General features: G+C 39.7%; 1 protein-coding gene across 2 annotated transcripts; it reads right to left on the bottom strand.

Annotated features, from left to right (window-relative positions):
* Positions 1–548: 548 nt before the first annotated feature.
* stat6 (signal transducer and activator of transcription 6, interleukin-4 induced) lies at positions 549–19,111 on the bottom strand. Of its 2 annotated transcripts, XM_046396541.1 has the most exons (21): positions 18,996–19,111; positions 18,733–18,878; positions 13,833–13,978; positions 13,576–13,720; positions 13,030–13,110; positions 12,591–12,774; positions 10,519–10,619; positions 9,895–10,043; positions 9,313–9,429; positions 8,938–9,105; positions 7,388–7,475; positions 7,178–7,300; positions 6,835–6,927; positions 4,956–5,159; positions 4,778–4,872; positions 4,558–4,691; positions 3,955–4,104; positions 3,785–3,845; positions 3,578–3,649; positions 2,215–2,334; positions 549–2,113 (listed from the first exon to the last, which is right to left on the bottom strand). In XM_046396541.1, the coding sequence occupies exons 3-21, from the start codon at positions 13,964–13,966 to the stop codon at positions 2,047–2,049; spliced, it is 2,286 nt and encodes a 761-aa protein (XP_046252497.1). In that variant the 5' UTR covers positions 13,967–13,978; positions 18,733–18,878; positions 18,996–19,111; the 3' UTR covers positions 549–2,046. The 2 variants fall into 2 exon arrangements, with proteins under 2 accessions (XP_046252497.1, XP_046252496.1); XM_046396540.1 differs by having other exon boundaries at positions 18,733–19,028.
* Between the last annotated feature and the right edge of the window lie 2,191 nt (positions 19,112–21,302).

Genomic DNA, 21,302 nt, shown 5'->3' on the forward strand with positions numbered 1-21,302 from the left:
CTCCTCTTTGGCTGATGGATTATGGAAGTGATGCAAGTTATGTTATACACCAATATGCTCTTATTCAATGGACAGCCTTTTGGTGTCAGGCATACCTTCCCAATCATAATGCCACTTCACTGATTTATTATTTTTATATGTCAAAAAAAGACTGAAAATTCTTATGTTTCCAATCCTTTTTTGTCTGTTTTCTTTTAGACTGAATATGGGATTTCAACAGATGATTCCAAATGGACAGATCTGCATTTGCATGCAACCAAAAAGTAGAACACATACAACAATTACTGAGCACCCAAGCCAGTAAGCATTTGCAAATAATTTGTCAGTCTGATGAGGTAATTTCTGCAACACATCAAGGATACTGCAAGTTGCAAATTAATCACCTGCGACTGCATGTAAGACGTATTTCTCTGTGGGCAATGTTTCAAAATATGCCACGACATCATTCTGGTTGACTTAAGGGGAACGGTTCTTGTAAATAAATTCACCCAAATATTTTTCATACATTAAGTGTCATCATAGTCAAAAAATTATATGGACTGGAGCAGTAGCCTTGAAGTGATTTATCCAAAAGTCAGTCCACATGATATAAAAGTTCATCATCTGGCAAACACACATGCAACACAGTATGTCTGCCACACCGCTGTGTTACAACATGCACAACACTGACAGTGATGGTAGTGCACAGCTTCTCATAAAACCAGAGTTAGTTTATTGAGAACATTGGTTTTGATATACATTCAAAGCAACTAAAAGACTTAAAGCTCCCACCAAAGCAAAGATACTGCATCTTCTGTCAGAATAATGGCTATTTATCCATTAGTTTCCTATTAACTGCAACACTAATTATTTCTTTAATTTTCATTTTTGATTCCCTTTATTTTATACTACATCCAGCTTTCTAATCTTTGAAGTTAAACAACTCTAAAAATTTAAATGAAATGTTATCAAGTCATGTGAGATTCCACACAACCTCACATTAATTTGCGGATTGAGAACGTTTTGTAAATATCCCATGGTCATTTACTTTCATTATGTTTATCAGTTTTGTCACTCAAAAGAAGACTGTAGGCAGATACAGACTGCAACACTGTTTGTGTGTGCATTCAGGCATCTAAATAAAAAATACAAAAAGGCCCAAAACAAACTCTAACAAAAGCTTTCAAATATATATAGATATATATATATATCTATATATATAGATATATATATGTACAACAGAAAATACAGGCAAATGAGTCTTTGAGTTGACATAGTATGAGCATCACCATCACCACCACCACGTCTGTCATCTGCTGCACTGTAAGTGTCCATCAATGTTATGTAGTTAACAGTCAACATTTTCCTTTCACATTCTTCATCCTCACTACACCACAGAACAGTTTAAGGTTACTAATGTTTCATGTTAAGTATTTACCATACATACTGTGTATTACTATGAGTCTGAGTTTAAAACATACTGATAACTCAGGCTTAGCCAGGCTTTTTAGGATGGGTTACGTACAACGGTGAAATAATACTCAAATATGCATACCTCATCATGAGTAAAAAAACATGCAGCATGCTTACAGCAAAGAGGACAAAATAACCACAAAAATAATGTCCAGTGCCTGTCGGTCCACTGGGCAGGGATGTCACATTATCATTACATTTCCATGAGCATCACTCTGTCTGCTTTTATGCATGTTTGGTCATTGGTCACTGCAAGCTGTACAGTAAATCATGCATGGAGTGTAGTACAAACAGACAAGGAAACCATCAACAAACCTACCATCAAGAGTGAGGGAGACAAAAGGTTGCACAGCAAAGATTGTCTTAGTATGTTTCCTGAAGTGTCCTGAATTTCCTGCCTTCGCGTAGCACCTCTCAACATGTTGAGTCCACAGAAATCAAATTTGTCTCCCGCAGGTAGAGGGAGTTGTAGATGGATCATGAAAAGTGAGGGAAGAAAGCCTGTACAAAGACTGGCATTGTTTTCACGTGAAGGTCAGACAGACGAGGTCTCGTCTCTGTTAGACGTTTGCTTTCCGCTCCAAAGTCAACTTTCTAGTTATCAGGACTCAGAGTTTGGAGAATAGTTTCGAAATCTATATCCACAGCGTTGGGTGAGGAACTAGAAGACAGACATATACGCATAATTACATGTCAGTACTATGTATAAGCATTTTTGGAAAAAGAAAACACTGAAACACAGAGACATGAAGATTAACATACATTGGTTCAGTGAAGGCAACAGGAGGGTTTGGATGGAACTCCACTGCAGGAGACGGTGCAGTCTCCATTATTTCTGAGGTGATGGACTCTTGGGGACTGAACGGCTGCTGGAACTGATGCCTGAAAGGAGCAGCAGGTACAGAACACTATCAACAACAACTGTAAATTGATCAATGAGCGGCAACAGCATGAGATACGAGCCTCCTTCAGTCACTTGGTCAAAATGACGAACACATTACATTATCATGTCAAAATTCTCGGGGAAATAAAAGTGTCTGAAATACTGACACGAATACGCATCACTTTTTGTTTTCCCTGTTGTTTGTAGGCAGCAGTAGTTGTTAGTTTTCAAGTGTATTTGACTTGCTTTTTTAATTTAAACATAATTTTCCTGTACTGCTACTAGGAAGGAATTTGAACTACTTTTGATTTGGAGGCATTTTCTCTTCTTAGAAAGAATGCTGCATGTAAAATGTTAGGTACGTACACAGTAAGATGTAACACCAACAAATACACGATGTTGTCCAACATAACAGAGGAATATATTATGTATCTTTAAGGCTGCTTCAGGAGCATTTGTAGAAAAGTATCGAGTATTAGGCGTGATTGAGAATAAAGGCTTTTACCTTAATAATAACATAAGCAATCCATTGCAGTGCAAAGGGACTAGGAACCTTTGGAGGAACTCAATTAACATTATTCTAAAATGCCCCTGCTTGTGAAGTAGTACTTTCCAAAAGTATAACATTTCTGGGATGAACATTACTGACTGATCGAGTGCTCACAGCATTTTATTTCAGCCACCATTTTTAAAAATCTGCAGCTGCAAACCTGTTTGTTTTGTGTTCACCATGCTTGGACACATGAACATGAAGTTAGAGAAGAAAGCGTACAACAGAGGGACAGACAATGAAGTCCAGTATGAACACTAAATCAAAGAGTGTGGTCCAGACCTGTTCTGTTTGGAAAGTGTCATGAGATCATTTTTGTTGTGATTCGGGGCAAAATAGATTGAAACTGAATTCATCACATCATTGTTGTTGTATAGTCAGACCCAAAAATGTTGTGTAAAAACAGCTTTTTAGTTTCTTAAAATGTAAATCCTGGGACTAAATATTTCATGTACTTTATGTGGATCCGCAGCTGTACCACAGGTATACTTTCAGAGGGAGGTCATTTCTGCTTTTACAGAAGCCAAGGATTTGAGTGTCTTGTACATTTTTGCATTCATTTTGTGTCTCAGTTGTTTTACAGTTTTATGAACAACCTCAAGGGCTCCTGTAAGCATCGAGAAGGGGCAGGAAGTAAGCTGGTTGTTACGGAAATAAAGTGAAAGAGAGAAATGTGCAGAAGTGACACTTACATGGGGAAGCCAGTGGTACCATCAGTGAGAAGTTGCACATTGGGAGCTGGATGTGTGGTTGGGCCTAATTCCCTGTACGCATGCACACACACACACACACACACAAACAAACAAACACAAAAAACAGTACTTATAATACCAATAATTCATAATAATTAATTCAAGTGCATAAAATGACATGGTTTATTTTCGAAAATGGTTCCTTACGTGCCAACTTTTGTTTGGAGAGACACAGGGATATAACCCCCGCTGGGTGTACTTTGAGGCTCTGTTAACAATAGCAAAAAGAGCAAGCACACCATCTGTTAGGTCTCTGTTCACATTTAAACTTCTGAGCATAAAGCAGTGAGCATAAACCTTTGCATGAAGACCATTACCTGAGTAGAATCTTTTGAAAACCTTCTCTTTAGGAAAATCAGGATACAGATGTGTTATGTGGTTGATGTCCTGGATGCGGTCACCAAGGCTACGGATCTCAAGATCTCTTTTGGTGAAGGGTTGGATGTTCTGAATTTTCTGTCCCCCATCTAGCAGAAAAATATTTTTTGTGTGTGTCAGTGCACGCGTATACACTGATCAGCTGCAAACATTAAAACCACTGACAGATGAATGGCAGATGATGTCTCCATGCCTTCAAAGCATGTGTCTACAGAGCCCTTGAAAGGTTGTGATACTTTTGTCAGCACTACTTTTACAAGCCTTGACCACAACTTCTGTTTTCGCCCACACAAATTTTGTGTTCAGTCCAGTTCTAACACACTGCCTGTTTGCCAGATGAGCGAAATGTAAGGGCAGGCAAAGGAATTCCAGAGAAAAAAAAAATTCACACCATGAAATTCCAGCTGCTCTGTAGAGGTCTCACAAATAATGTAAAAAAAAATCTTTAAAGATTATGTCCAAATTTATTGCAAGGGTCTGAATAAATTAAAATAAAACCAATAAAACAAACACAATCAAACTGGAGCCACACCAAGACTTACTCTCAGATGGGGACACATATGCAATGGTGATGCCTCCGATCTCAGAGTCACTAAAGCGAAGCAAGAATGTCCCGTTGGGCCTGTCTTTCAGAATCAGGTGTAGATGCTGCTTCCCGATGAAACCAAATATCAGCCTAGTAGAGCAAAACATTGCAAACATTTGTCATTATTAGCAGACTGTCTAATATCTACCACTAAAGTAAAAGGGGTATCTCCTCACCCTTCACTCCAGTAGGTCTTCAAGTGCTTCTTGGTCAGGTCCATCACTCCCTCAAACCACTGCCAGAAAGTGAACGGTCGACCAGGGAGAACCTCCTGTAAGATTGAAAGGCACTGTGAGATTTAAGTGTGTGTCAGCCCGTGTTTGTCTGTGTGACAGGACATACACCTGTGTGCACCTTATTGAACTGGGCCCAGGAAACCATCATGTTGCTGAAGTCGTCTGCAAAGTCCGACTTGTCGAATATCTTCTGCGCCAAGAAGTGCTGGTTGTACTGGTCCAGATTGTGTTTTGTCTGGACCTCAGAGGTGAATTTACTATTGAGAGTGTTGTACATCATCCTCCAGGGCACACGCTCCGGCACCACAAACGGCACTCTGTCCTATTGGCAACAACAAAGAAGCTGACCTGGTGAGAACACTGACATGCATTTACAAAAACATGAGGGGAAGAGTCAACAACTTCAGTCTGTGAAGAGGAAAAAGTGCAAATAAAGTTGCATCACAGATGTTTATTGTAGAATTTGTTTCCTTGCTTCTGCATTTCAACAAATGTTTCTTAAATACTGCATCATTTCCAGTCAACATTTGCACTTAGTTTTCTTGATTAAGCAAAGAGACCTACGAACACGTTCACTGAGCTTATGTGCAATTACTGTAAGCCTGTGCTTCACTTCCTACTCTTCATAATAAACTTGTAAAGCTGCATGCAATATTTTATCTGATGAAGAAGTTTATGAGTACTCATATTTTAGTTTTGTGAGTATTAAGTGCTGAATACATTGTGCAAACACAGGTCTCTGCTAAAGGGCAAAATATATTTCTTATTATATTTTTTGGACATTTGTGCCTTTAATCGATAGGACAGTCAGAGAGAGTGACAGGAAATAGGAGGCGAGAGCGAGGGGAAGACATACAGCAAAGGACTGCAGGCCGGACTCGAACCCAGATCGGTTCTGTGAAGGGATTTCAACCTTTTGTACATGAGGTGAGTTCAACTGCTGTTCATTCGCCGTTTTACTGCACAATTTCTAAAGCTGTCAAACCCAACCGTGTTGTCTACTGAACGTTGTACGAAGAGTCAGCCTCACTTTGCTCCGTCCTCCAAAGTGTTGCCTGGCGGACGCCTTCTCCTGTCACCCTCCTCTCCCCTCTCTACCTCTCCTTAGCAGACAGTGTGCTTGTGGGTTGAATATCAAAACACTGTTAATCAACTGCTCAGACAGCAGGATGATAAAAATAAACATTATGATTAATAGCAGATGGGTTGCATGTGGGTGAAGTGAGTGTTACCCAATTACGAGAGATGCTGTGGGCCTACGAGGCACGGCAGCTACTAAACGTTGATCTTGTCTCTTTGTTAACAAATGATCAACTTACTGTGACTTTATGTGTTTAGTTCACTCTAAACAGATGATAATTGCTAATGTGGATACTGTGAGTGAATGTTGCAGATCGCTCAACCCCAAGGTTTATATTAAACAACTCTGTCAGGGATTTTTCAACAGCTCATTAGCAAAAACTTAAGATAAGGTTATAACAAAAATATAAGGCTTAATTGGTTTCCATCTTCCAAATAATTACAAAAATAAAAAAATTAAAAGGGAGAGATAAGCTCAGGTAAGTGCTTTGACAATGTACTGATTCCCTCCTGTTCTTTGTTCTTCTTCACTTCTGTTTTTCCAATCCCTACAATTACAAGTCAGATGTCACCACATCTGACCTTTCATGACATTCCTTATGCCAATCAGACCTTCAGCACTTAAAATACCACTGCAATTCTGTCATTTTGTCTATCAGAACTACTGTTGCAACCTACAGCCTTACCATCACCACCATAACCTCCACACTCTTTGCTGAGCTGAGCTGAGCATTTCCTGATGGGGAGCGACGCAGAGCCAAAGAGCCCAAGCGCCAAATGTTAATGCTGTACATTCACAAAATAATTCTGGGTTGTGGCTTCACAATAGCACCAACAGGCAGAATGCATAACAGAGACTAAAAAGCAATAGCTCAGGAAAGAGGAAAAGCAAAACAAGGGAATAATTTGAGACTTACTGCCTCAGCAAATGCACAGTCCCATATGATGGTGGCCAGAGCGTTGTTGTCTTGACTACCGTGGACGATGACGACCACCGGCAGCGAGATCATCTATAATCAATGGCATAAGTTTAAGCTTGCTGATGGTCCCGCTCCCACTAAGGATGTATATTAAATAAAATTCAAACAATATTAAAATGTTCCAAAATGCGAAATTGTGTGTGTATGTGTTTTTACAGAGTCTGCTGACAAATCAGTGAGATGCTTCCTTATCATGATGTCTGAATAACATTACACTTCTTTTAGCAACAGGATATGAAGTGGGTTTAAAGAGCAGGCAGAACAATGGACAGGGTCAAACCTGTATCTTGTAAGGTGTGTCACAGCCTGTGATGGTGATCTCTGTCGAGAACAGGAGAGCGAACTTTTCTTCTGTCACAGACTCCGATCCCTTCCTGTCTGCTCTCTTGATCTTCTTGATGGACTGTTGAACCAGAATAAGAGTTTCAATTTGTTAACAAAACTGAACGATAAATCTAACCCGGGCTGAGAAATCAGAGGAGGCACATACCATGTTCCTGAAGGTGGCACATGTGCTCTTGCTGGATGTGTTGTGCTCTAGAATGGCTGTGTTGTTTATTAGTTCCCCAACATTATCACTGTGGGGAACAAAACAGAGAGTTTGTCAAGTTTTCCTTTAGATTAGCAGAATGGCATGATCTAATTAAAATAGGATCTAACTGACATAAATGCTCTACGATTAAAAATACAGTGTGTCTATCACACCGCTGTGAGGTATTGTCTTGTTTCGGGTTTATGTCTCGTCATTTCCTGTATTATTTTGAAAAGTAACTCTCCTCTCGTTTCAGATCACCTCATGTGTCTCCAGTCTGATTGTCTTTCCGATTACCCGATTGTATCCACCTGTTCCACATTACCTCCATGTGTTCAAATAGTCTGCGTTTCCCTTGTCTTGTGCCAGTGTGTTTCGTCCTCATGCCATCACGCTAGCCTTTCCTTTGCCATAGCCATATCCACAGCCACAGCCTTGTCCTTGCCTCAATTTCTGTTCCTGTTTATTCCTCTTTCAAAGTGATTTTTTGTTGTAACTTTAGTTTAGGATTTCTAGTTAGTCTTTTGTCTCTTTTTCCTCAGTAGGAGTGATTTTTGGTGACCTTTTAGATCATATATATTCGCAGTTAGATTATCCTCTTTTCGAGTGATTTTTTGTTCTTTGTTATTTTCCCTAGTCTTGTTTTTTCCTCCTTTTGGAGTGATTTTTACTTCTGTAGAATAGTAGCTATTTTCTTAAGTAATTTTCATAGCCTTTTGTTTTTATCTCCTTTGAGATAATTAATGTTTCATAGCTGAGTGTCTCTTAATAGAGGAAGCCCTTGTGTTAATTTCACTCTGCCTTGGGGAAGACCAGGTTGATATTAATAAAGTCTGCGTTTATTCTTACCTGCTTTGTGTCCTATAAATCTACAAATCCTATAAATCTTCATTAAAAGCTAGCGTAATGTTATTTTTGGGCAACCAAAATCAAATTTTAAGGTCATTGCACATCCAGTAATATACTACAAAATATAGTTAATTACAAAATTAAATATACTTAAAGCAACTAGAATGGTATACTGTCAGCTTTAAAGTTTTTCCTTACACTTAGCTAACGGTCAAAATAACAGTTTCAATTAGCAGATGGATTGAGTTGGAATAAAATGTCAAATGTTATTATTATTATTATTTTGAAGCACAGGCTTTCACCTTTAATTAAATTATAACCAAAACAATTAACAGAACAAATCTAAAAATACTCCTCTTAAAAGGACTGGATATTGTGAAACCCAAGCAGTTAATCCTCTCTGACAGTATGAATTAAAAATTAAGAATCAAGAAATTCCTTTATTTGTCCCACAGTGGGGACAGCACAAGGTCAGCAATAAGGTGTAATGAGTCTAATAAAAATCTAAAAATATGCAAAAAACTATCTAAGGTAGATACTTAATAGTAACAACTAGTCTGAACTAAACTTCTTTCCAAGGAAGAAAAACTAAACAAAGGAAATGCAACATGGAGGACATGCAGTCCTCCATGTTGTGTTGTATTTACAGTATGACTCACCCGGGTACACTGCCCAGATTCCTGGCCTGCATTTCATTAATGATTTGTGCCTTCAGCACCACAGGCTTCCCGGGAGCTACTTTCTCCCCCAGCAGATACCGCACAGTAGTGGAGAACTTTGACTGGGTCTTAATGACTTGAGGGGGCTGCTTGTCCACTATGAGAGAACTGAATGAGACAGTTACATGAATGAGGAAACATGCCTTCCACTGCAGAAGATGGATCAAAGTGTGCGTGTGTGTGTTTTGCGAGTGAAGATGGAAAGTTAGATAAATAAATGTAAACTAAATAAATGTACTTTCTTTCACAGATGTCTAAGGTAAAAAAAAAATAATAAAAAAAATCTGAAAATAAAACAACAAGGCGAGCCTGTACCTTTGAATGAGAACCTGCAGAAGCTGCCCCAGCCTTTCCTGCAGCTCTGGGATTGGTTCACCTATTAGCATCAGTTCCTGTCTCAGCTTCCCATTCACTCCAAGCAGCTGCTCACACCTTATGAAAACAAGTATGTAAAGACAATGAGCATGAACTCCTACATATCACTAAAGCCAGTAAAAGACACACGTCAAGTTGATGTAATAATTCATCAAAGAATATGAGTTAAGTATTGTGTTTAAAACAGACTGATGGGCTACATGACCATGGCTGACACTCATGTACAATATTAAGCGAGAAACTAGTGAAATCAGTCATTTGATCAGTTATCCTGTGCTAGTGAAATTATTAGTCAAGTAATTGATCAGTCAGTTTGAAAAATTACACAGCAGCAGTAATAGTGCATTACTACGGATTTCCCCTTTAACCACAAATAAAGCAAGCCTACAGCAAAGCACTTACATAAGCAAGTTTCAAAGGATGTCTTTTTTTAAGTTTGATGTTTAATTAAGTGTTTGCACTTTTTATAGCACAGATGCAGCTGGGAACAAAGAGAAAGAAGTGGAGTGAGGTGCACCTCACCAGGTCTGCAGAGGGTTGAGGTTATCATCAAAGGGATGTCCAATGGCGGCCTTGTGTTGCTCCCACCTCCACGCCTTCAGCCTGCTTATCAGTCGGCTCTGACACTGGTCCAGACAGTCCACACATTCCTTCAGCAGCTGGAAACGTTTCTACAGCAACCAACATCCAAACACATCAGGCTAACACACATGGGCAAAACACATGGATGCGTGGGCATGAAATACAGACAGAAATATCACATACATCCTGCATATTACGACATGGAGAGATTCACTTAATTTCCATGGAATTACAAATTGTTTCCAACTAACATTATACTACATTATCAGTTCTTTTATTTTCAGTGTACCGGTGTTCATCAATAAAATAGCCAAGAAATGCTCTTTATATGTACGTTAGTGCGACAAGTAACACCAGGATACTGAAAAAGCATAACTGAAGAGTATGAAGCTCTGGCCTTAGAACAGCTGTCTGCAAGGCAAAATCAGCAACTGTCTGTGTACAGTGCAGCGGTTTGATTAGACAACTTTCCTCCGAAATTTATACAAGATACAGCAAGATGTAATTTCCCTCTCAAGTGCTAGTAATGTTGGCACTCGCAGCATAAGCCACTGCCAAGCTCACCGTGGCCATTGCTTTCACATTGTACTCCATCTGTTGGATGTGGTTCTGTAGTTTCTGGATTTCTGAGTTTGTGGGATCCAGGCCATTCTGTTGGATCTGCCCTGTGCAAATGATAAACAAACTAATATTATATTTCTGCACTACTGGATATTTCTGGACTTCAGACAAATTATGACAACTCTAAGAAAAGCCAGGATGGGAGTTATTTTACAGTTATTTTAGGGAACCTTGACAGTGAAAGGAAATAAAAACTCTTTCCAAAACCAAGATAAAACAGTTCAGACTTAACATCATGTAAATAAATCAGAAACATGGGCCAGGGCCAGACAGACAGCCAAAAATAAAAAGAACACACAAAAGAAAGTAAACTTAAGCGGATGGACATTTCATTTACAGCTGATACTGATAGTTCTACTTCCAACGTACATCGACAAAGTAAATGCAGATTTTCTTGGCTAAGAGCACTGCTTATCCATAAACAGCCTGCAGGAGGAGGAGGGGATTTCCAATGTAGTATTAATCAAAAACAAAATTAACTTACATTTACTGTAGATCTTAGAAGTGCGAATGTAAAAAAGGCTGCAGTAAAAGTAGCTCTTTTAACACCTTCTGTCGTCTTCGCAAAAATAAGGCACCCACATTCTGTTTTAAACTACCCACGAAGCAGAAACTTTGGCAGACATTGAGGAAGCCAGATCAGGGGCAGTAAGGACAAGGGGGTTTCTTCAGAGCTTCATTCTTGGCCCATCACTGTTTCTTATTCATATTACATCTCTCACAGCTGTATATGCTAAATCCAGCACTGTTTATCTTGATTTGAACTTCTACTACTACTACTACTACTAAATTCTACTAAATTCAGAAAACAACCAATGCTGCACACCACTAAAAAACAAAGCAAAACAATACAATGATTAACAATCAATTGTCAAAATAACTGCAGATTAATTTTCTCTGCCGACCAATTAAACCATTTCAGCCCTAAAACTCCAGTCTTGTCAGTCAATACTTTCTTTCATTCTTCCCCAAATTCAGCTTAATTTTACCTTAAATCTAAGTGTTTGGATTTAATTGCAACAGGTAGTAAAGTTGCAGACTGCAACCAACTGAACACCCCTCGTCTCACCCTCTGCTTCTGAGTGTGTATGAGAACCTACAGTTCACATCTTGTACAGAGTTTTGATTATCCACTCTGGGCTACCTTAGAAACAACTCTAGACTCTGTGGAAGAGGACCTACTCCCTCTGTGGGCTCATTTTAAGATGATGAAAACATGATTCTTGGCTAGTGACAACATAATTACAAAATTATGTTCCACTTCTGCCAACAGGAAGCCACTAAAAAAAACCAACGGATTGATTGTCAAAACAAGGCCTGCTAAAACGTGCACAATGTGAAACAATACAAAAATCTGATAGGGACTGATTGAAAGTTAAAGAACACTGAAAGACAACCACAACTCCAAAACTTTGGGACACTGTGTTAAACATGAGTAAAACAGATTGTGATAATTTGTTCATTCATATACTGAATTACAAAGACAATATATTTATTCATTGATTTTTGTAAAGATATGCTTATTCTGAATCTTGATTCCAAACAAGGTGAAACAGGAGCAACAAAAGGCTTAGAAAGTTGTAGACTAGTCATAAGCACCAGTTTGGACCATTTCACAGAAAAACAGGTTAACTGATAACAGTTGATAGTATCATGTCTGAGGATTAGAGCAGCCTCCACAGGCTCAGTCAATCACAATGAAGAATGGGATGAGGTCTACCACTTTGTGAAATGCAGGACTGTATAAAGAACATTACTAACATCAAACACACTGTTAACTGTCAGTAAACACAGTTCATCTGTAAATCACTGCTTTGTGTTTTTGTCTTGAACTGGGGCTGCAGAAATGGTTGAAAAAAGCTCAAAAAACTAAACTGAAGGCTAAATGAAACCATGGATTCAACTTGAAAAAGAGAGACTGAAATGACCTGACTTCAGTTTCAGTCTGAATCTGATCTGATCTTGTTACTAAAGAGTATCAGTCTTCCTTCCATTTGTGTGTGTGTGTGTCTCACCTTGTAAACTCTCATAGTTCTGCCTCTCCCAGTTGAGGTCTTCCTGCAGCTGGTGCATCTTTTGTCGGATGTCCTGGACCTCAAGGACCCTCAGAACCAGGTTGTCTACATCCTGCATGGTGGGGAACGTAGACTCTCTGCTGGGATACTGTTGGTACCGAGGAGGGCTGGGCATCGGAGTAGGCTACAGACACAGAACAGTAATCAATACACTCACAGTATGGTGGTACTGGGGTTAGAACTGTTCACTGGACTATGTAACAGATTAACTCTCTCCCTGAGAAATCAAACAAATCAGTGTACACACAAACCCAAACTGCTAGAAGAAAAAACAAAGAAAGAACACATATGATATTAAGAGTTGATATCGTGTGCCCTATTAGGTTGAGGCCTGCAGGGTTGATGAAAGACAAGCAGTATCTTTTACAAAGCATCATACCGTGGCGAGCAGAACTCTCTCCTTCCTGAGGATGTCCCTGACCATCACTCCAAACTGTAGAGGCTGCTGCTGAAACATCGTCTGTAAAGCAAGCACATTGCCTTAGCAAAATCGTAAAAGCGTGTCACGTTTCATTCAGTTGAGGTCTGGCATCTCTAATGAGCAACTTGGCCCGCATTCATGTTGTAGCAGATCAGCCCAAACATGTCTAAAGAAGCATGCGGGTATGAAGAGAGTGAGACATTCTTTTCTTCTTTTTCTTTTGTATCTTGTGGTCATCAAATGTTATAGAGGCCTTTTATCTTGAAGTATCTCAAGAAAGGTCGGTGACATTTCTCAATCCCTTACATGAGTCATAAGAAACCTCAAACTCTCTCAAATCTGCTCTGACTTCTTCCAGCTGCTTGGAATCATAGATAGCAGCTTCAAGAAACTGCACTCAACCATATGTGATCTCAACTGTCACTGGTAGGCAAAGTGGCACTGTTTTACTGAAATCTTTCGGGAATCCAGGGAGAAACTGAAAGTGAGACACAGTGTGCCTACCATGTTCCTGCTGATCTGCATCAGCTTCATCCTGTCCACCACACTGGTGTTCTGTTGAGCCATCGACTGCAGCATGCTGATGGTCTGGTCCAACAGGGCCTGAGCTTGGCTCTCCTGCTCCACCTTTTCCAGCGCAAAGTCGTCCCTGTGAGCACACACAAACGCACATGCATATACAGTATGCACATGTAACTGTTTGTGTGTAGGCAAAAGCATATGTAAATATGTGTGTGTGTGTGCACATGTTTGCATCATACCATCGTTGGCTCTCAATCCATTCAGCTAAAAAATGTCTGACTTCAATGGGGAAGGCGGCTGGGGGATAGAGGTTGTTGATAGCCTCATCAGACAGGCACTGTATCATTTGGGAAATGTGCATCCACTGGGCCATGATCAAGCAGGGCTAAACAGGTCAGGGGAAAACAACACTGTGTATTAACGTTCACTTTCACTGCAATTTCAATTTTTAGGACCAGCAATCAAAGATTGGCATTAAAGAGTAAGAAATGCAATATTCTAGACTCTTTTTATTATCTGCAAATACCACGAAAAGACCAAAACCAACTTACTCGTGTAAGTCCTTCTCTCAATACCTTCCCACTCCCCTACCGTGGCGCACAAGCTCAAGCACATTTGATCCCCTCAAAGATGTAAATCAATGGAGGTCTATGGTGTGAAGTGATAAGTTATATCAGGCTTAGGACACACAGATAACACTTGTTAAGATCATCTCGTGTCTGGTTTTGGTCTTGACATAGAAGAAGATTTGCTGACAAGAAAGCACAGTCCAAAATAACCTTCATTTGGATATATCTCTGAAGTCTGACTTTTGGTCATTATGGAAGCTGAAAGTGGTTTCGCTCTTGATCAGAGTCTGTGTTCATGCTGAGATTACACAACAGGCAGATCATAAATTATCTTAAACACTGTTGAAGAGTGAGATGACAACTTGATAAACAGTAAAAATCCTTAGAGCAAGTCATGGTATTAAGAAAGAAAGATTGAGCACCTTTTAATAGTTGCTGTGTCATACTGAATAAACAGAGAAAACGTGAAAAACATTTTACACTGAACCGCCCATGACTCCAGCAACTCTTGTAATAACATCTGAAGGCTACTACTTAGCTATCACAAGCATTTACATTTCACAAGGAAAGCTAAACTGTGCTTGTCCAAAATACACAATAAAGGGGGGAAGAAACAACGGAAATGTGTCTTTATCTAAAACTCAACAAGAAACACATCAAGCATTTGCCATTTACAGTAAAGGGTTATAAAGTCAAGATTTGGGAGACATTTGGGTTAAACTCTTGCTCTTTACGGTAAAATGCTGGGAGAACAAGGGAATAATTTGACATTTCAACATAAGGTAAATGCTTATGTTTCTTCTTGCTGTGAGATAGATTAGAAGATCAATACCACTCTTATGTCTTTATGTTAACCTGGCAGCATACAGTCAGTCATGCATAGTGACAGTCGGTAAACATGAGTGGAATATTCAATCAGTGTAACAAGTTATAAATATCTAAGCTCAAACGCTCTAAGTGTAGTCACCAACTGTTCTAGAAACGTGACCAAAACAAATCATAAGAGCCTCCCAAACATGCCATGGATGAACTGATTAACTTTGTGCTTACAGATCAGCTTTACAGAAGCTGGCAGGGATCAGGCTTCTTGGACAAAATTTGCATGCCGATGCTTGTTGTTTTGGAGTCAACATTCAAATGACAATCAGATAAATACCTAAAACAGGTCTGCATTCCAGACAACCAAAGCGCAAGTCTCCATTCAAGGGTGTCGTATTTTCCTCTGTGGTTGTGTAATATTGTCGGCAGTATTTGATATTACAGTGTTGCAGACAGGTTTTTGTTTGAGAACACTATGGAGCACAGTGCTATAAGGAGAGGCAATCAGAGAGGTATTGTTCCACCCCATCAGCAGTCCCATTCAGGATATCCCTCACCATTAATTTCTTCACAAGCTGCTTGCAAACATCTTACTGAGAGGCCTATTGACATTACGTGTGTACTCCCTGAGATTATGTGCTGTCCATCTGGACATGCACACCTCTGATCGGATCAGAAGGTGTTGTCACATCAGTGATATTTTCACACGTATATCTTGAGCCAACAGCTGGGATATGTTCCAGGTAAACCATCAGGTCAACTGACTCTCTATGAATCTTGTTGAACCTTCTCTTGTCTTACAATTCGTCACCTCTCTCTGGACTCATAAAAAATCCTAGAACACCACCGGTTGGAGTCACTCAGACATTCCCACACATTTCCTCACAAACCCACATAGACCACATAAGACAACAGCTCAAACCAGAAAACATGAATCCTCTCCCATTTCCAGCTGCTTTTACCATGATGTTTAAAGTAGGGAAAGATTTCGAGAGAAAAGTATGAGTGTGTTTTAAGTGGCAGATCAGAAGAGTTTCCAGTTCAAGCCAAAAAACCAAAGTTCCCAAAGGTTTAAATGGAAGATCCAGCATTATATTGTACAGCTAATGAACTGAAGTATTTTGATAATATATCATATAGAGAAGTCTAGAACACAAACACTAATTCACTCATTGTATGTAAAACAGTATTGGAAAGGGAATGTAACCTATGCAGTGTACAAAGGGGATTAAATCCCAATTAAACTGGGAACTCTTTCTGGGCGCTCTGACTTCAGAAAATGTCAACACTTGTGTTTGGATTTTCAGTGCTGCAGACAGAAAGGCCTTAACTGGAAAGTAGTTTGAGCCAGAGACATTACTGCTGGAAAGAACAACTTCCTCTGCAAGGCTGCAACAGGATCATGTTTGTGAAATATGCAAATGCAGGATCGTGTAAAATCTTTCTTTCTCTGTGCAGGATTAGATGTAATCAGCACAAATTGTCTACATGTGCACTTTTGTACTTTTTAAATTATTTCCTTTTCTATTCCTTATCAGTAGTATTTTTATTATAATCCTTTGATGCACTGTTTTAAAAGCACGGACAGTCAAGCTTCTACTTTTTGTAACAGTGACTACATTATCGTACTACACAGCCGACAGGAGAAAAACGGAACTTCTTGAAAAATATACATGGCATCCAGTTGCTGGCATCCAGATGTGGCACTATTTTGAGTTAGTTTTATTTCCAGAGTAAACAAACAAAAAAAAAGAGGCCTTTCATCTTCAGCAGGCAGGATGAAGTGGGAACAAGCAAACGCACCACTGCAGTGAAATTTCATGTGAACAATAATCGGAATAATAAAGAAACCTGTGACATTCAGAAGGCATTCTGTTCATTTTGTCACAAATGATAAGAAGTGTTAAGGTGCGAAAAATCACATGTTGGGTGGTGTCACTGATGTCACTGCGCAACAGGAAGTCAAACCAGTACAGGTCATTTTCTACTGGCATTGTCAGTAATCAGTGTGGTCGGTTTGATGATTTCTCCATCATATGACCACAATATCAGAAGATAATCAATAAATCCTGGCATATCAGCCAAGCTGAAGAGAGTGAGTGCCCTGCACGTCTTACCCTCACACTACTTGTCACATTACACAGCAAAGAAAGAAACCTCATCAGAAGACTGCAAGTGATTTTTTTTTTTTTTACGATCTATTACGACACTCCTCCTACTAATTTATTGATTTGTTGATCAATCATTTGTTCTATAAAACAAAAGGAAACAGAAGAACATTATCTTCGAATGAGAGACACAGAGTTTCTGTTTAAATCATTTAATCCATTACATGAATTTTGTGTCACACGTTGATGAATCCGTTAGTCAACAACTGCACTCTCAACTGAGTTGGCAACAATTCTGATTATTCATCTATTTATCTATCTGTCCATCATTTTGAATCATCCAGGCCAACACCTCTCTGGGTCCAGTTTTTCAGATGTGATAACAAATGCGGGAACTGCTGTTTAGCAAAACAATTTGAAAAGTTCATCCCGGCCTCTGGGAACTTGTGATGAACACTTTCTGACAAGGGATGAACAGATTAGAAAAAAAAACAACAACAACAACAACTGACATACAACTCGAAAAATATCATGGTTGCAGTTCTGTTTCTGCTTGAGATCAAAGTACAAGACTGCTGGCATAATCTCAAAGATAACCACAAGTGAAATGTCCAAACATCCTTCATCAGGTAAGCCAAACTAAACCTCCCTAAATTTTAGATGAGATCACCAAAAGTGTTTCATTGGCAGGGAAAAAAAGGGTGTTTATGCCTCAAATCAGATCAATTTTACAGCCCAAAATCCAAAAGGTCTCCACAACGTCTTCCACCGTCGAACCAGACGTGTAAAAACTCCTGCACCTGCAGTTCTCCCTGAGGTGAGTCATGTTCCTTCCCACCTTGGTGCTAACACCTGTCCACTGTCAGGCACCTCCTCAGGTACGCAGGGTGACTTCAACAGAACTTCATATGCTGCCCGCCGCTGCTTTGATGTTGGCCCTATTAAATCCGGATTTCATAACTCGGGTTCTATCGAAGGAAATTTACACACTAGCTCACACACACACACACACACACACATACACAGGAAATGCCGAGACTGTCCCGACCTGCCCTTGCGCTACTGGCAGAAACATCTCTCCAGTTCATGCGGCGTTAATAAACCGTGTTTCACAGCGCTCACTGGTGCCTCACAAACACCTCACACGCACAGCTGCAACTGCGACACGGTATATGAGCAAAGTTAAAATGAAATCAGTGTTGGTGTTTAAGACCATATAAACAACATGAAGCTGTTCAGGATTTCTAGGAACAGCGCAGCAGAAACAGCGTGTAGAGCGTGGGAGGGAGGGAGGCTGTATTTAGTGCTAAAAGCAATATTCTTGCTCAGTTGATCATATTTCCCCTCCACATTACATGAAACACAAGACACTTTCACCGCCGTCCACCTCTGGTGAAAGTGAAAATGGAAAATATAATCACTTAGAAGGTTTGTGGGATATATGCAGGCCGACACACATCCTGCAAAGGCCTCTTTCTTTTTTCTTTCTTTTTCGCTAACCAAAACATGACAGGGACGCAAACAGACCCATTTATTATTACGCACCGTTCTCAAAAATGACAAGCTCCCCCCATCGGCTGCAGGCCCATGTGTTTGACAAATACTCATCTAGACACCATAATAGAAACAAATGAAATACTTACCTTCAGTTAAATAGATTTCAAAACATTGGGGGGAACAAAACGCTCTGCTCTGACGCTTCTTCCTCCTCCTCTGTTTCATAAGCCAGTCCGAATATCCTATTGAACATTTCCTGCCTCCATCAATCCATTTTATCCCAACTTTGTCCCTCAAAAAAAAGGAAAATTACCGTCGTTAAAACCGAGGAGAAATTAACTTTGAGCGCCGAGCAGCTCACACAGGGAACACATAACTCTTAACAACGTACAAATCGGGTCAGACTTACTTCCCTGTTACGCACGATGTGCCACTGAAAGGAGGAGGGAGCTTTATTTCCTGCCCTCACGTTCAAGTTAACACATGACCAAGAAGTGTAGTCCGGGGTGACATCAAGGCAGCTGTTCACCCACTGTGTATGGAGGACTACACCAGATGTGAGCTACGTGCGTTTTGTTTGTTATTAATGGTAACACAGTAACGCAACATGCACAACTGCGCACTGTGCTGCATTTAACGTTTCCAGACCGAAACAATAAACAAACCAACTGACAATACATACAGCACACACACACACACACACACACACACACACACACATATATATATATATATTTGTTTGTTTGTTTGTTTTTTTGTTTTTTCTACATATACATAGTGCCGCCTTTAAAGCAGAAAGTAGCAACTGACTCTACTCGTCTATGTGCACTTCCACAGAAGGGGGCGTAGGCGGAGTAACGTTGAGTCATTTCACCAGATGCTGTAACTTCCAGTAAGTCTAGCACTGCTGAGACACACGATACCCTATCTGCAGATGGCAGTGCCTTCAAGTCAGTAGTTCCTCCTAATCGCATCCACTGTCAGAAAACCAACCAGGCCCACGTCACATAACAGTAGGCTGCTACGGATTTTATCTTCCTGCGTCTTCAGTTCCTGCTTCCACGTCTTTAGTTATAACCTGACTTTGACCGCTTCATGGCTCCGGAGTTTAACTTTGCTCCAGCGGTGAAGTGTAGTACAGTTCCGAGGTAGGATACCTGCGCTCACTACATCTCAGAGGGTTTTTCTATGTGTGTGTGTGTGTGTGTTTCCGCTCCACTGTATGTTAATTAGGGTACGAAGAGCAAATGAGTGTTTTATATACAAATAACTATTCACATTCAATACAATTATGGTGAACCATCCCGCTGCATGTTAAGAGGTTTTTAAACTCAATCCACTGCTCACACATTGATACAACACAGTACATGACAGTCAGCGGCTTAATGACTGGCACTTAACACTGAAGTGCCTTTTCGCTGTTCATATGCTGTTCTTTTATTGACGTCTTGATAGCAGAGCTTTCATTTGTAATGCAGTCATGATGTAACGGGTCTCTTCAGTGAATCTGAGCACAAGCTGCACTCCTACAGCCACTTTGCAAGAGCATAATGGCGGTTCGCTGTATAATTTGTCATGCACCAAATCCATACAGACACGCAGCACTAATGACATTGATATTATGTGATTAATAATGTAAATATACAGTATAATAATGTAATCTATGGGCACTGATGCTTTGTAGGTATACAGGGTGACCTAAACATAGACGAACACATGTCAGCAGATAAAATATTTAGAACAGATCGCTTGTGGTTTTAATGTTTTAAAAAAAACTTAAACTGTTGTCTTGCTAAGTGTTGTATTCCCCTGCACAATATAAAGTAGTGAAAAGCGGTCCACTTTTTAATGTAATGTAGATTTCTTTATTGTACCCACATTCTTTGGTATAAATGACATATATTTTATTATTTGTATTAATATAAATAAAATGTGTCAGTTTTTCCCAAGTGGGGCCACCAGGGGTCGTTGATAAGTATAAAATGTGTGGAGTACGTTACAGTTCCGGTACTACTTTGCTGTGTGTGGTTCTGAAGTTGTAATATTGTCCTGTTTTGTGGGTGTTTTATGCTTTGTTAATTTGCGCTTTGTTTTATATTTGTACAAACAACACAAAATAAATACCTCAACAACGTCTGCCGACTGTAGCTTTATGATTTATGGCACAATATGATCGTTCTCCTGGGTTAGCATTATCTTGATTTGGCCACATGAGGGAGCTATAGATCTTTCTGAAAACCTGCTTGTTTTCAGTAAGTTCACTGGTCTGTTTGAAATTGATCTCACATGATCGTCTGCGGACTATCCAACATGAAGAAAATCTTATTTTGTAGAAGAATTTCATGTTAAACCTGTCGTTCGTTCTCAGTAACACCTCTGCTTCAGTTGTTCTCAAACGGCAATCTGTTTATTCTCTATTAAAGCTCTTAATGTTTATTTATACAGTGTTCACATTTTAGTTATATGAGAGGGGGCAGGCCGAAACGTTTCACCAGGACATTCCTCTTGTCAAACCCAATTTCCTGAGAGTTTTGATTGACCTGTCCAGGACAGAAACAATGCAGCTGCAAAGATTTGATCATTTCCTTTCAGAGGAACAGTTTCCATTGGGCCTCTTCCTCGCTTGATCCAGATTTCAGGTTATCTTATTTATCTGGCTCAAAGCTGCATTCTCTCTCTGATGATCAAAACTACCAAATACTGCAGGCCTGATAGA

This window comes from Scatophagus argus, chromosome 8 (assembly GCF_020382885.2).
Source record: "Scatophagus argus isolate fScaArg1 chromosome 8, fScaArg1.pri, whole genome shotgun sequence".
Taxonomy (NCBI): Eukaryota; Metazoa; Chordata; class Actinopteri; family Scatophagidae; genus Scatophagus; species Scatophagus argus.

Bases quoted from the DNA above. Each gene is read 5' to 3' on its own strand.
- stat6 (XM_046396541.1), bottom strand. From the start codon at position 13,966: ATGGCCCAGTGGATGCACATTTCCCAAATGATACAGTGCCTGTCTGAT. The intron at 3,650-3,784 runs GTAAGGAACCAT...GCATGCGTACAG, and splicing joins CTCCAAACAAAAGTTGGCAC to GGAATTAGGCCCAACCACAC. The intron at 2,114-2,214 runs GTATGTTAATCT...TCTGTCTTCTAG, and splicing joins GTTGCCTTCACTGAACCAAT to TTCCTCACCCAACGCTGTGG.